This window comes from Trachemys scripta, chromosome 1 (assembly GCF_013100865.1).
Source record: "Trachemys scripta elegans isolate TJP31775 chromosome 1, CAS_Tse_1.0, whole genome shotgun sequence".
Taxonomy (NCBI): domain Eukaryota; kingdom Metazoa; phylum Chordata; order Testudines; family Emydidae; genus Trachemys; species Trachemys scripta.
In genome coordinates, this window is record NC_048298.1 from 119,277,314 (window position 1) to 119,293,285 (window position 15,972).

Genomic DNA, 15,972 nt, shown 5'->3' on the forward strand with positions numbered 1-15,972 from the left:
TATTAACAGTATGATTAATCAGGATTAATTTTTTAATAATTTGAGAGCCCTAATAGATGTATAAAATCTCCTTCACAACTGCAGGATGTTTTTGGCCTTGTGTAAAGTTTTTTGTTACTTTCTAATAAGATATGTCAACTTGTATCTGAGCTGCATGGAACATTAGACTTAAAATGAAAGAATGTAAGCTGGTTAATTAGGCAAAATTCATTGGCTATAAATACTTGTGGTGAGGGGTTAATTCTTCCCTTCACTTAATTTAAAATAAGAGCTGTAGAGATTTGAACTCTGGCACACCATCCTAAGATGGCTGCCACTTGTGCATTTAACTTTTGCCCCTTTTTTGATTCCTGATGAAGGGTTTCACCAATTGCCTCAGCACAGTGGGGAGTGACTGTGGCTGAACGTCTGGTCTGGGCCAGCTCTGATGCAGTCAGTTGAAATTGATGCAAAGGAAGTGGGTTGCCATCTTTAAAAGCCTCTTATGTTGATTTTTTGAAAGTTGAGTGTTCTCATGAGCTAAAGGATAACAGGAAACAAAGATGAGTTGTTGCAGCTGGGAAAGTGGGAGTGATTCAACTAAGAAATAAAGTTTGAGGACCAAAATTTAAAAATACTTTTTTTCTTTAAATCATCCATTTAAATTCCCAAACTCCCAGCTTATCATCTTGGGAAGTGTGTCTCGCAGGTTAGCTTTTCCAAGCTCTACTTGAAGAGTAGAGGAGAGTTTTTAAATCCCTCTTTATTCCTCAACTTCTAAACATTCTGGGATTAGATTAATTGTGGTGTAACTCCATTGTCTTCTCTGCAGTTCTCCCAGGGCATAATTTGGTTCACACACTGCTGACTCTTGTTAAAAAGATAACTAGAAGCACTCTCCTTATGTGCAAGAAACTATGTTTGTATTTTTATTTGCTAATTTATTTTATTTGATTTTTATGAAGAACAATGGCATTTATTTTATTTTGCCCTATTTGTCATCTTGTTTCCACAGTCACAATAATGCAAGTGACACGTATTTAGAACCGTTAGAGAAGTCCTACAATTACGCAAGGGCTGTTTTTTTTCCTCGGTCTCTATTGAAGTAATGCACAGAACACTAGACCCCTGACTTACCTGAACTTCCTGAAACCTGGATTATCTGAAATTAGGTTCTTTCCCCCAAGATGCACCATTGATATAGAACAGTGGGCCCTGTTAACCAAAATAGTTCTTTCCTTTCTCATCCTCTGTGAGACTGTCTTTGATTCATGAGGGACTACAGAAGAGAAGAGGAGTTGTGGGCCAGGGGGAGGTTTAGAGCAGAGACTCAGGCTTACTGCTATGATTAAAGCTTCATCCTCAATTTACTTCCCTTCTGGCAAATTTCAGTTGGCTATTAGAGCAAGCTGTTTCTCCTGTGTGAGCTGTCTGAAGAGTCACATGCCACTACTGGTGGGAATTAGAGGGCCACCAATGTTCTACAATACAGGCAGTTGGCACTTATGAACGTGACTGTGACCAGACCTGCCAAAGATAGAGACCAGCCCACCAAGCAAAGACTTGATTTCCTAGCAGCTCATTTGGGGCTTAGGTGAGATACGCCTGCTGATATTGCCAGTGGTCAGGAAGGAACCCTGCTGCTTTGTAAACTTCCTAAATTTAGAGGACCCTGAGTGATGCTGTGATAATTGGGCTTACAAATGTACCCTAATGGTAAGCTCAATTGTAAAAAAGTATATGAAAGTTCAAGAGATGTTGCAATAACCTATAAAACAAACGTTCATGGAAAGTAGTTGCTTTCAATAATGAATGTTATAAAAAGGTATGAAAGTGAGACAAAAAAAATGAATTAGTCTAAGCAAAGAGGCCTATTAATATAACTCAAATACTGTAGTTTAGTAAAAACAAGAAATGTGGAACCAAAACTAATGAACCAAAATTTGTGTCAGATACTAGGCCTAATTGGTGGACAAAATAATGAGGGGATAAACTACTTCACCCACCACTCCCTTTTTGGGTCCTTAAAAAAAGACTTTTTTGGGGGGAGGAATAAAAACAGAATGAGGCTACTGGAGCAACTTCGTCATCATGACTGTCCCCCAGTGTCTCCTGGGACCCTAGCCTTCATCATTCTGATCCCGAGAGATGTCCTGACCAGACTGGGCCAGAGAGAGGGATCCAGATGGCAGCGCTAGTCCGACCAGCTCCATCTGAATCCCAAAGACCACCTGAAATAAAATGGGATCAGACTTTAACAACAGCAACAACAGTTCCAGCCCATTTCAGCTCACTTCTCTTTTCCCCAAAAGGACAGTTATTATCATCATTAATACCATCTAAGGCTAGGTCTATACTATCTGCCTGAATCGGCGGGTAGAAATCGACCTCTCGGGGATCGATTTATCGCGTCCCGTTGGGACGCGACAATCAATCCCCAAATCGGCGCTCTTACTCCACCAGCGGAGGTGGTAGTAAGCGCTGCCGACAGAAAGCCGCAGAAGTCGATTTTGCCGCCGTCCTCACAGCGGGGTAAGTCGGCTGCGATACGTCGAATTCAGCTATGCTATTCACGTATCTTAAATCGACTCCCCCCTGTAGTGTAGATGTACCCTAAGAGACTGTCAAACAAGACGGGGAGGTTTCCTTCTAAAAACTCTCTCCAGCTAAAGGAAAGGGAACAAGGGATGTTGTTAAAATGAAAGACGGACTTAATATTTTTCATTGCAGATGCTTTAACCATGTTTTTCCTTCTCTGTATCTTTAATTAAAAGTTACAAGGATTTTTAATGCTGTATTTGCCATAGTATTAAGCAAGCTGAGGTCTCTGTGTACCAAACCCCAGACCTTGTTTAATACTGTTTAATGTTGGACAGTGACTGGGTTATGTTAACACTTTTGGCCCCTGTATTCCATCTAAATTAATACAACGGTGAAATGAATAGCCACTTGCAGGCTGACTTGCATAGTTGAGGCTTTTGATGTATTGGTGTCCATGTAACAGAATTATCATTTCATTTCTTGTTAGGCTTTAGCAGTGAGTACCCTTGACAAGCAGGAAGATGATGAATGACGCAAGTGACATGCTGGCTGCAGCTTTGGAACAGATGGACGGCATTATAGCAGGTAAAAACATTATGCTGTTTGTTTAACCAGTTCAATCCTCCTTTCATCTGTGTAGGGCTGAGTTCCAGTTGAAAGAGGATGCACATAGAACTGTGTTTGATGCCTCCCTACTAACTAGTTGTGAAACTCAAAGGATGCAAACCGATTTGAAAGAGGATGGCACAAATCCCTGCAAACACACAGTGCCAATTCAGTTGCACCTGTTTTCCTATCTCCCCATCACTACACTTCGCAAAACCATTGGGCAATGTGGTTCAACTTGAAGGACTGGAATAGCCAAGGATGTTTCAAATCAGGATTAGTATTTGTTTGAAGAGTAGTGGGGTGTCAAGAAGGGAAAGCTTGTCTCTAGTGCTGTACCTCACTCAAGTCTTGAGAGAAATTAATTAAATAGGCCTGACTGGGCCAATTCAGATTAAGAACTGAATTTTGATCCCTTCAAAGTAGGGGCTTTTTGAATCAGGGCTTTGGTTTGGGCCTATCTCTAACTTTAATGTTTTCCTAAGCATGAGCAATTCGCTCATACATTTTTACTGGGCCTGGGAGAGAGATCAAAAAGTATATTACTTCTTGACCTCTTAAGCTGTATCCAGTGAGCTGTGAAAAACATACAATCATATAAAACAGAGAAACAAAGCAGACAGAAGTTTTTGGTTTGATTCCATTCCAGCAGAGCTATCCAAACAGCTGTTCAAATTGAAGAAGTATTCTGCGTAGGCAGCATCAGAGATGTGAAGGCTTCAACAATCCCACATACAATAATTTCCTTTAAAAAAAAAAAAAAAAAGCTTAAAAAAGTGCCTGCTTTGCTAGAACTGACTTTTCTCCACAATGCTATCTTCTTAAAGACCTCTGGCACACATGTTCAGTGTATACAGTGGGTCATAGCGTCTGAATTATGAAGGGCCCAAGTAGGCTTGGACAGCATGGGGTTTAATGTAAAAATAAAGGGTGGTTATCAGGATGTTTAAGACACCAAAGACTTAATTACATATGTCTTTACAAACCTTTACATAATATTGCAAAGGAGTTGTTAATTTTGTCCTATCACCTCCTATACTTCTGCAAGGGATTTTTCTCTTTTTAATGTTCTCAAAGGGAATTAATAGTTGGAATGCTTGCATTTTTCAGACTGCCAGACAAATGAAGGCTTAGAAGGACATGTACATTCTGCATATATCTGCAATATCCAAACAGTTAACAGCATAAAAGATGATACTTTGTCGTTAATGTCTCATTGTGTCTAGGCATTACAGTATTAAGTCGTTACAGACGTGACAGTCTAAATCAGTGTGTTTGAAGTATCGAGACAGAATTAGCTAAGCTAACTTAAATCAGCTTTAACTGTGAATTTCTTCCCTTTTTTATTGAACCTTTAACTTTAGAGTGAACATCCTTTGTGTTAGTGAATAATAACTTTTGCTTATTAATCCTCACGTGTGAATGCCACAATAGCCAACTTGTTTGGGCTTAGGGTTTTAATTTTAGGGGAAGTCATTCAATATTTCCTTCTCTCCCTCTTCATTTATTCTCTTTATTTTTTTAAAGGCTTCCAAGCCCTTGCATCAGGGTAACCTATCTTTTTGAGTGAAAAATGTTGACTGCAATTCCCTGTGGAACCCATCAGTGTCTCTCTTGGGTCATATAATCACCACAGAGTGAGACAAAACACTGCTAGGGCTGAGCATGTTTCTTCCATAGTATTCCCAACCTCTGGTAGCCTTAGGGAGCTGGGGGACCAAACTGTGCCTTGAACTCCAGTGTGCTTTGTATTGGCATGTTACTCTGCTGCAAGACCGTCCGAACAGCCTGTGCTATATTATGTTAGGATTACTGTACATTAAAATTGTAGAAAAGATACAAGTTACAGGTATCATCAGGACACCAGATGAGTATCAGTGAAGAATTACTTATGTCTGTGCTATAACATGGAGATGAGCCTGCGTCCAAACACCCGTAAAATCTGGGAAGTTCAAAATCCAGATCCAGGTCTGAATTTTGTTGGTAATAAATATTTGTCACTAGGTGCCGAACCTCTTAGATGTATTATAGCAAGTCTCATAATTGTATTTATATGTTTATTTACTCTTGTGGCTTATCTAATGTAATCCTTGTCTCTTTACCTTGCTTTTGTCTAGGTTCCAAGGCTTTGGAGTATTCCAATGGTATATTTGATTGTCAATCCCCTACCTCCCCATTCATGGGGAGCCTGCGAGCACTGCACCTTGTGGAGGATTTGCGTGGTTTATTAGAGATGATGGAAGCGGATGAAAAAGAAGGACTGCGATGTCAGGTCCCAGATTCAACAGCAGAAGCTTTGATTGAATGGCTCCAAAGCCAAATGGTACAATATCCCCTTGACTTTCTTATAAAACATTGGGTGTCCTGTCTTACAGGCTACAGCTGGTCAGAAAATGGGTTTTTATTTTCTACAGAAAAATTCTGAATTTTCAGTCAAAAATTGAAAACCAGAATATTTGGGACAAAATGGGAAATAATTTGGTTCAGGAAAGCTGCGGCAGAGCCTCATGTCCTTTATAGCCTGGGGTCCCTGGTTGGACATTTTCCATGATGTACCACAGTATCTCCTCATGGTGGGAAAATTTTCCAGTGATTGGGCATTCAGTATTTTTATGAAAAAATCAAAATTTTATGTGGAAAGCAGACACTGTTAGTGAAAATTTTAGTTAGTTGAAACCCAATTTTCTATCAAAAATCAGTCCTGATGGAAAATTTTTGATCAGATCTACTGTTTACACTTTTTGGTATTAATAATCTATCAGGAAAACTTTTAGAATGACAGCATCTTTAACTGACTGTTACGTTGGTTTAAGAAGGAAATTTTCTCTTGCCCATGGCTTGTTACTACTGCGTTTGAGAGCAGCGTGTTACTCTGTAGTAGAGTGTGACTTAGGAAAGCACAGAGGAAGTAATTATGCACAGTATATGTGAGACAGAATTTAGGGCAGCCTCTTCAAAGAGGCCTCAGCCTGACCACTAATTTTGCATCCCTAATCCCCTTCCGGTTGCAGTATTCCTGCTGTACTTGCTTGCAGGTGCAAGTGAAAGTCTTCCTTGTTTGTGAATACCTTTGGTGCTGGTTTGGTGGCTTAGGGGAGAATACATATCTCAGGGGAGCCCAGGTGGTGGAAGTGAAAATTATGTATTAGACCTCATACTTCAGCGTTTGTCAGTCTCTACGTCTATGTACACATTAGCACAAACGTCAGTATATGTTATGTCAGTCAGGAGTGTGAATAAGCCATCCCTGAGCGATGTAAGTTACATCGACCTAAGCACTGGTGTGGAAGCTCTCCCGCCAGCATAGTTACCGCCCGTCTCGGGGACTGGAGTAACTAAGCTGACAGGAGAGCTCTCTCCCATCGGTTTAGAGTGCCTGTGCTAGAAACACTACAGCTCTGTAGTGTAGCCACGGCCTAAGTGTTAGCGATCAGAATAACACCTAACGCAAGGAGGGGCAGGCCACATCTGCCTACTGCAGGGTTTTGCAGCTTCCTCTGAAGGAGCTAGTGCTGTCTGCGATTGGAGATCAGATACCAGACTAGATGGACCTTGGGTGCACGTAGGGGGAGAGAAGGGAAGCGGGCTGTTCTTGTTTTCCTAAGACTGCATTCTGTTTGTAACATTCACAACACTGCATGCAAAATCAGTTGTGTGCAAAATAGAGGCCATTTTTTAATATTTGCCCCCGTAAGAATGTAATGCTTTTCATTGGTAGAATTTGCTTCTATTTGATTTCAGGTGCCATCTAGTGGCACATGTAGTTCTATGAAATCTCAGTTGAGAGATACTGGTCCTGGGAATAATACAGCTGCTGAACTTTTCTCTTATTGAAGGTTCTAGGAGGAGAGCTGTGTTTTTGAAGTAGCTTTTGCTTTATACTATTCAAGTGACCCAGGGCCTGATCTAAAGCCTGCTGAAGTCAGTGGAAGTCTTTTCATTGACTTCAGCAGGCTTTGGATCAGGGCCCACAGTGTTGGAATCTGTGATCAAGACCCAAAGTGGCATAACATATGGATGTCAGAAGGAAGAGATTGAATTATATGGAATTCGATTCTTCAAAATATATAAAGTTATCTATAATTTCAACACCTCGAATGTCTGTAATTCACAGTAATTAACATCAACTCTAGCTAATACCAGATGTGTGTGGAACAGGCGTAAACCTGGGACTCAATCATGTGCTGTCCAAGAGGTTGATTTTAAAAAAATATATATATATTTGAATGCTCGTGAAAGGTGCTAAGTAAATTATATCCATGATTAATGAAAAATCTCTGCAGGTAAAGCATGGACGGTACAAGTTTGGCTATGCTGGTCTGCCAGTAGTATACCATGTTCATGAGCGGGAGGGGCCGTCTGTATCAGCAAGAAGATAGTTCCATCTCTGTGACTGTTCAGATTCTCTGCTAAGACTATCAATAAGGATGCCAAATAGTGCCAGTTTGGGTGGTGGGTTTGTGATGCAGATGTGTCTGCCTATTAGAAACTGGAAAGAAATCACCAAATTCTTTTCACATAGACCATCAAACAGCTGTCAGATGGTAACAGCTTTCAGTTACTGTTGTCACAGGTAGAATTTGAATTCGTAAGCTAGATGGGAAAGGGTCTGGATTAGCATTCCTCATATAGTTCTGTATAATGTGGTACAGTTAACAGAGATTTATTTCAATCCCACAATATTGAAGTTGGCTGTCTCAAGTTCTCCTCATGTCTCTTCCTGACCTCACACCAAATTGTTCCTGCTGTACTTACATGAGTAGCCCCTTTGGGATGACTCGCAAAGGAAGGAGAGCAGGATTCTACACATTAGCATTTAAAAACAAAAAGAACTTCCTGTTTCCGATGTCCTTTTTACATAAAGGGACAAGTAGTTAAGTTAAAATACGGATGTGAAATATTTTGAGGAGAATGGTTAAGTGTGCCAAATGGCCAGTTGGAACCAGCTGTACGTGTTGTGCACTAATATCTGATCATGGAGTTGTTTATATAAAGTGATCAAGTAGTTTCCATTGAGGAATTCAAAGATAAACTAATATTTCCATTGAACAAAAGGAGCTCTTAACATCTCCATTTGAAATCCACAATGTGTTAATTAACTAAACGTGATAGAATTAAGCTGCTTTTCTTGTCTGCTTTTCTAACTTAGGTGAATAAAAAAATGTGCAGTGGAAATCATACACGCATTTCCCTATGTGCATGCTGGAAGTGGATGGATTTTATGTGATTAAACTTAGAGATGGGCCCAGTCATTCACAGTTTGGATCTGGAGTCCGGCTTCTTCACAGTTCAGAAGTATTGGGATCCAGAGTTTCAGTGTCTCTCATCATAGACACAGGGAATAGCTGTGACGTTCACAATGAGATGATAACGTTTCCCGAGTTTCAGGGGTCTTCAGTTTGTTGCTAATGAATAAAAATTCTCATTCTATTCTAATGTGTATCTACTTAATTCATATAGTGCCCAGGGCAAAGCATTTATTCACAGTCTCTTTTCTCTGCAAATAGATCTGTTTTTGTTTCTCAATGCTTTCCAGATCAGATATGGTCAGTTTGCAAATACATTTTTTTTTTTTTCTAACTGTGAGCCCCGCAAACTGAAAGGCTGTCTTTTTATCCTTCTTGTATATCATCATGGGTAATAAACTATTTCAAACCAAATTCTGCTTTTCATTGCATCACTGCAATTCTGTTGCTTTCAGTTTGAACTAGATACATAATTCTGTTGAAGCACAAAGGGAATAGAATTCAACTCGCTCTCCCAGAGTTGGCTCCAAGGTACTAATAAGAGTTAAATGCAGCAAAACCTTTTTTAGTCACTAAAGTCAGCAGCTCTGGCTGGGAACACTTACCCGGGAGCAAATCTCTTGGGTAAAGAGGTATACATTTTACCTAATCCCTTTTATGAGTGGAGCCTCACTTTAAGCAATGAAGAGTAAAAATCAAACCGAAAACATAAAATGTAAAGACACCTGTCAGTCATAACTGCATCTTCCTCTTACCAGGACCGGCTTCCTCTCTGGGTAGCAGGCACTCTCAAACTGCCAGCAAGATTCTTAAAATGCTTTCCCATAACCATGAGCATCGCTTCACTCTTCTCTGAGTTGAGTTTTCAAATTAAAATTGGATGATTTGTTGTTGCTTTTTAAGTGATATTAATTATTGATTACAGAAAAAACATGGTCAAGTTGAGTGAGTGTCCTGTGCCTTTCTGGGAAGGATGCTTGCATAACTCACTTTGTCTTGTTTAAAGATGGGACTGGTGCAGAAGCCCAGATCTAAGCTCCCACTAAACTCCCCAAAGTTTAGATCCAAACCTTTCATCCTTGGCCCATTTCTAGTGGTGGTGGTGGTATAACTCTGCGTGCTTTTTATACAGAGGAGCCAGTGATCTTTAACAGCCAGTGACCATTTTTTAGCCAAGTTTCATGTCAGTTTATGTGTATTTTCAGCTTTTGGTAATGAGTTGACTTGTGATGCTGACAGTGATTTCCTGACTCCGTGCGTGTAGTTGTTGCCGTCCTCTTGTAAAATCAGCTGCAGGATCTGCCTCCTCTTTAATGAGTTAATTCTTTCAGAAGCTGGCTAGATTCCTAGGAGCTAATAAAACCAATAGTATTCTTTATGAAGGCATATTAGGTTTCAAAGACAAATTTGCTTGTCTGAGATAAGTGTACTGAAATAAATCAGCCCTTTTAAAGATGTGGAGTGGTTCCCATGTGGCAGAAGTAGATCACTAGCCAAGAAACATTACATGTGATTTATTCATGGAAAAATCCTGTATTCAAGTGAAGATTTATTTGATTTTTTTTTTTTTTTTTTTTTTAGTGTAGACATAAGGTAGATTAATTTGATTTAGACTGACTGGGCTAGATCCTGAAAGCATTTTATGATAGTATGAGGCACATTTAGTCTCTCACCCCTTCAGACCTTGAGACCTGAATTCTGATCCTGCCAGAGATCATAGGTTGAAAGGAGTGAGATGATTCCATCCTAGCCCCTAGTGGAAATTGCCCATATCACAAATTGTCACACAGTTGAGTTTTGCTCGTGAGAGGCCTAGCTGCGGAGTGCTCTTTGACCACAAGATATCCTTCCTTCTAGGTATGACTATCAAGTTTGGTCTGTCTTTGATGAAACAAGTGATTTGAGATAGCAGGGAGCTATCTATCCTGCTGCTTTGCTTGGTATCTTTAATAAGTTCATGCATTGTATCCTGTTGTTCTCAAGCAGCCACAAGGGCAGTATGGCCAAACCAAAACATTCAAAAGTCATGAGTAGGGGGTCACAAATCCATGATTGTCTTAAAAATCATGAGCGTTTAATGAGTAATAAATGTGGTGGTCTTTCCCTTTGCCTCCTGGTGTTTGACTCTGTTAGAGTTCATGTTTTCAAGATCTTTTTTCTGAAACCATGAGGCTATAAACTTGTTTTGGTAATAAACAAAGCTGAAATTTTCAGATAATCACAAGATTCCAGGAACTGGGGATTTATACACCAAATATTATGAGATTTGCAATAAAATTGTGAGAGTTGGCAAAAATATAATGGAGTATAATTACTGATTCTGATTACTGAGCGGGTGGCAGTTTAAAAATTAAAACACTGAGGTATTTGGTATTGTGAGGGTACAACATAACCTGACTCCTAAATCATCTTCTCCTAAAACTTTAAGTAAATCATGTTTGAGACTTGAGAATGTTCAATTATTTTTTCAATTATTTTTCATTTTTGCTTGGCCTCTGCACTCGTGCGTTCCACCACTCTTCCACCTATTAAAATAATAGTCCATCAGTAAAATCAGAGTAAAAGACCTAGTGTTCTTAACCATATTTATATCTTGATGCTCTTTCCAGTTTTTCATGAAAATCAATAAGGTTCTGCCCACTGATGCCTAGAACATTCTCTGAAAGTAGGGAATTGGTCGAACGTGCTATCATATGATAGACAGAGAAGCGTCATTGAGTTGAGCATGAGACCTTGGTTTAATCAGGTCTAGTCTACACTACAGACCTATATCAGTATAACTACATCACTCAGGGATGTGGTCTCTTCACACACACATACACCCCCCCAAGAGGGCGATGTTATACTGACCTAATCCCCCAGCTAGACAGTGCTATGTCAGCGAGAGAGAGCTTCTCCCATCGACATAGCTATGGCCTCTCACAGAGGCTTAAAAGTCTTCATTAAAGCACTAGAGCAGCACATTGGTGCGGCTGCGCTGATGCAGCATTTTAAGTATAGACCTGCCATCAGTCAGCTCTGTCTGTTTTTACACAGGATTTACAAAAGGTTTCTTGTTTATGTTGATTTGGCAGTTTTGTTAAAACCTGTCATTACCAGTACAATAAAAAAATCTGCTTCGGGGAAGAGAGAATACAGACATACTACTGCCCAAAATGGGATTCCCATCTATTTACTGATGGAGTATTTTATGGCAATATTTTTAAATGAAATTTTTTTTAAAGTTCTCAGCTCCAGATATGGTCTGAAGATTTTTTTAATTAATGATGTGGAGAAAATTCACTGTTGGGCACAGACCAAACCTGGGCCATTTGGGGCAGAAAGGAAACTTTCTTTTAGAGCTTAGAAATGAAGTGTCATAGCATTGTTAGCCAATATAGCATTTTGCTATCACAGCTCATCAGTTTTCACCCTGATTTGGAAGACTCTCGTGCTTTAGAATAAGTGCAATAAAAAGATATGGCTCTGTATGTAGATTTCCATTTGAGTCAGTCTGTATTGATTTTGCACAGAAAAGAAGAAGAATGAGCCAGTGGTTAGGGTGCTCGCCTAGCACTTTGGAGACCTAAGTTCAATTCCTTGCTACTGTGTGTGACCTTGAGCAAGTCTTAACCTCACTGTGCTTCAGTTCTCCATCTATAACACGGGGATGATATTTCCCCACTTCATATGGGTGTTCTGAGGCTACTGTGGTAATGGGGCTGTATAAGATAGATAGAACTAGCAATGGAAAATGTTGATCAAACAAATATTTTCACTGTTTTGATTTCAGAAAACTAAACAGAGATACCAGTTATATGACACTGATTTACAAAAGAGCAGCAAAGGCTATGAACATTTGTTTTTCGCACTATTCACACCATGTAATTTAAAAGAAAGCCCTTCCCTTTAGAAGCCAAGAAGAGTTTACTTGGGAAACTCTTGGACTTGTTTGGCTTGTCTTTCTCACTTGTCTGTGAGATAAATCCCAATTACTTCAGCTAAATTCCAGTGAGCACCAGAACAATTTGATGTGAACACCGACAATGGCTAAGCTTTGCCCTGGTGGTTAGAATCCAGCAGAGCCGGGATGAGCAGAGATACTGGCAGGTTATTCTGCATCAGGAATCCTTCGAGCACAGGAGTACGCATGATGGACAGCTGCAGTGTACTCTGGAGCACGCTTCCTGCTCCTCTGAGAATGCTGACCCTGGTGCCAGGTATTGATCGCTTGAGTATAAGACAGAAATTCTTGCCTTCCTGGGAAAGTGATACGTGCTTGTAGGCATCTTGGTGTACCAGGGAGATACTGCATGGTAAGAAGAAACACGCCCTCTGCCACAACACTCCAATATAGCAAATGCAGGATTTACCCCAATTTCTTGAGGGCTTAACCTTTAACTGCTTAATAGTTCTAGAATTTTAAACTGAGTGGTCCTCCATTATATTTTGTATGTTGTACTGCAGTTTGCGAGAGTACAACAGGATGTCGGATTCTTGGAGCATGCTTGGAGTTGTAGAGCTGTTCTGCTGACTCATGCAGATGGTCATTAGACCCAGCTTGGGGAATTTCTTTTAGTATGTATTAAGAAGACAAAAAGAAGGAAAGAAACAGGACCTGATCCAAAGACTACTGAAGTCAATGGGAGTCTTCGCTGGTTTGTATCAGGCTCCCATGCTTTCCCGAGTGATTTATATGAGGATAGGAAGAATATTTTAAAAATAACTTAATTCTGATATTGTAAAATGCTTTGAAATAATGATGAGCGTGAAAGAACTGTGTGAATTAAATCAATTCTGTTCTCTATTAAGATAGTTTACGTTTTTCTGGTGGAATCTTTATGAAAAAGAGGTCTCTCCAATGATTCATTTTCCTGATATGTTTTCAGTTTCTGGGCTCCTGAACATCAACATCAACATATTTTCTCTTCTTCAGACTGAGGCAACTTCTTAAAGGAATGTATTCACAATACAAAGTTTTGCTTACACAGTAAAATGTCTGAGGTTGTGAAGGGATGCTCTGTATTGTGTGTTTTTTTCTAAATTACTCTGTATGTACCATCATGCAGCATGTTGCTTGTAAGCAATGATAACATTTGAAATAATTCATTTTTTTTTTCACCTCAGATGAGATATTTTGTAGCTGTGTTTTTGTTGTTTTTTCACTTGAGAGCTTCCTGAGGTACTCATCTCTTTGCCAGTGTGTCTCAGAATGGTACTGGATCATGCAGATATTTTTAAAATGCTGAATGTGCAATAAGTGAATTTGTGCAATTGGGTCACAGAGGACCAGTTTCTTCCTTCTCGTCTAAGTCCCCACATGCTCCTTGTGCTGAAAATGTAGTCCTGTGTCTTTTCTTTATATTGTAACCCTTTTAGGCCAGGAAAATGTTAGGAATAAAATCTGTTTTTAAACTGCAAATTAACAACACTATATAATTTTTATCCATAATAAATATATGGATTGGTATCTAAAATCTGGTCTTTTTACAGGCTGCATAATGAATTGAACCTTAAAGCTGAATACGTTTAGGTTCTGTCTATTGCTACAGAATTAGAGCCAATGTTTTTTGCTGATTGCTATGTGCTTTAGCTTTAAGGAAATGCTTATTGAATTTTCATATGATAGTTTGCTGAATCATCTCAAGACCCATATGTAAATCTGTGGTAGAGCACATCCTTGAATCAAGGGATCACAGGTGATGAGAGTTTGCTTGAGAAAAGTGACAGATGCTATTTTAAATAAATTGAAGAGATGCTAATTTTAAATGAATAAATTCTCTTAAAAAGCTAACAGGAACAGTGCTTTTGGTGGGGTTTTGTAGAGCACAGTCTTTTTATTTTCCTTTATTGCTTCCTCTTGTATTAATCAAAGTCTACATGCTGAAAGTGATGCCTAGTGGGCCAAAATCTCTGCTACTGTAACTTGCACTCAGTGGAGTTACAGCAACAGAGAATTTGGGTCTGTGGGGCCAGATCCTTGGTGTAAATCAGCATAGCTCCAGTGACCACTGGTTACACCAGGTGAGGATCTAGCCCATCATTTTTATATTTTAAACCTTTTTCTTCAAGTGACCAGCAATATTGCATATAGCTGGAGTTTGTAGGGTTCAATTATTTTGGAGTTTTATTGATGAAAAATGCTAACAATATGATAGCATATAAGCCACACTTTTTTTTTAAATTTCTTTTTCAGACTAATGGACATATATCTGGTAATGAAGATGTATATCAAGAAAGGCTAGCGCGTCTGGAAAATGACAAGGAATCTCTTGTTCTGCAAGTAAGTCATTTCCAAACCTAGGTTTTTTTCCTCTTCTGTGTATAGATTTCAGAGTAGTAGCCGTGTTAGTCTGTATCAGCAAAAACAATGAGGAGTCCTTCCGGCACCTTAGAGACTAACAAATTTATTTGGGCATAAGCTTTCGTGGGCTAGAAACCACTTCATCAGATGCATGGAGTGGAAAATACAGGAGCAGGTATAAATACATGAAAGGATGTGGGTTGCCTTACCAAGTGTGAGGTCAGTCTAACGAGGTAAATCTATTAACTGCAGGATACCAAGGGAGGAAAAATAACTTTTGAAGTGGTAATGAGAGTGGCCCATTACAGACAGTTGACAAGAAGGTGTGAGTAACAGGCGGGAGAAATTAGTATTGGGGGAATTAAGTTTAGGTTTTGTAATGACCCAACCACTCCCAGTCTTTATTTAGGTCTAATCTGATGGTATCCAGTTTGCAAATTTATTCCAGTTCTGCAGCTTCACGTTGGAGTCTGTTTTAGAAGTTTTTGTTGAAGAATTGCCACTTTTAGGTTTGTTACTGAGTGACCAGAGAGATTGAAGTGTTCTCCTACTGGTTTTTGAATGTTATGATTCCTGATGTCAGATTTGTGTCCATTTATTCTTTTGCGTAGGGACTGCCTGGTTTGGCCGATGTACATGGCAGAGGGGTATTGTTGGCACATGATGGCATATATCCCTTTGGTAGATGTGCAGGTGAGCGAGCCCCAGATGGTGTGACTGATGTGGTTGGGTCCTATGATGGTGTCCCTTGAATAGATATGTGAACAGAGTTGGCACCGGGGTTTGTTGCAGGGTTTAGTTCCTAGCTTGGTGTTTTTGTTGGGTGGTGTGTAGTTGCTGCTATTTGCTTCAGGTTGGGGGGCTGTCTGTAAGCGAGTACTGGCCTGAACCCATGTAGATGTAGAAGCTCTCTACACGAACATTCCACTCAAAGATGGACTACAAGCCATCAGGAATAGCATCCCCGATACCATCATGGCAAACTTGGTGGCTGAACTTTGTGACTTTGTCCTCACCCACAACTCTTTCAGATTTGAGGACAATTTATACCTTCAAGTCAGTGGCACTGCTATGGGTACCCGCATGGCTCCTCAGTATGCCAACATTTTTATGTCTGACTTAGAACAACGCTTCCTCAGCTCTTGTCCCTTTACACCCCTACTCAACTTGCACTACATTGATGACATCATCATCTGGACCCATGGGAAGGAGACCCTTGAGGAATTCCACCAAGATTTCAACAATTTCCACCCTGCCATCAACCTCAGCCTGGACCAGTCCACACAAGAGGTCCATTTCCTAGACACTACAGTGCTA

General features: G+C 39.8%; 1 protein-coding gene across 12 annotated transcripts in view; it reads left to right on the plus strand.

Moving 5' to 3' along the window:
- The window catches only part of PPFIBP1 (PPFIA binding protein 1), a 171,846-nt gene that overhangs the window by 89,078 nt on the left and 66,796 nt on the right, over nucleotides 1–15,972 (plus strand). For all 12 annotated transcript variants that reach the window (XM_034783095.1, XM_034783084.1, XM_034783103.1 and 9 more), the window contains 3 exons: nucleotides 3,008–3,105; nucleotides 5,244–5,449; nucleotides 14,548–14,634. In XM_034783095.1, the coding sequence (XP_034638986.1) occupies nucleotides 3,042–3,105; nucleotides 5,244–5,449; nucleotides 14,548–14,634 (357 nt within the window). In that variant the 5' untranslated portion in view covers nucleotides 3,008–3,041. The remainder of the gene's footprint in view (nucleotides 1–3,007; nucleotides 3,106–5,243; nucleotides 5,450–14,547; nucleotides 14,635–15,972) is intronic.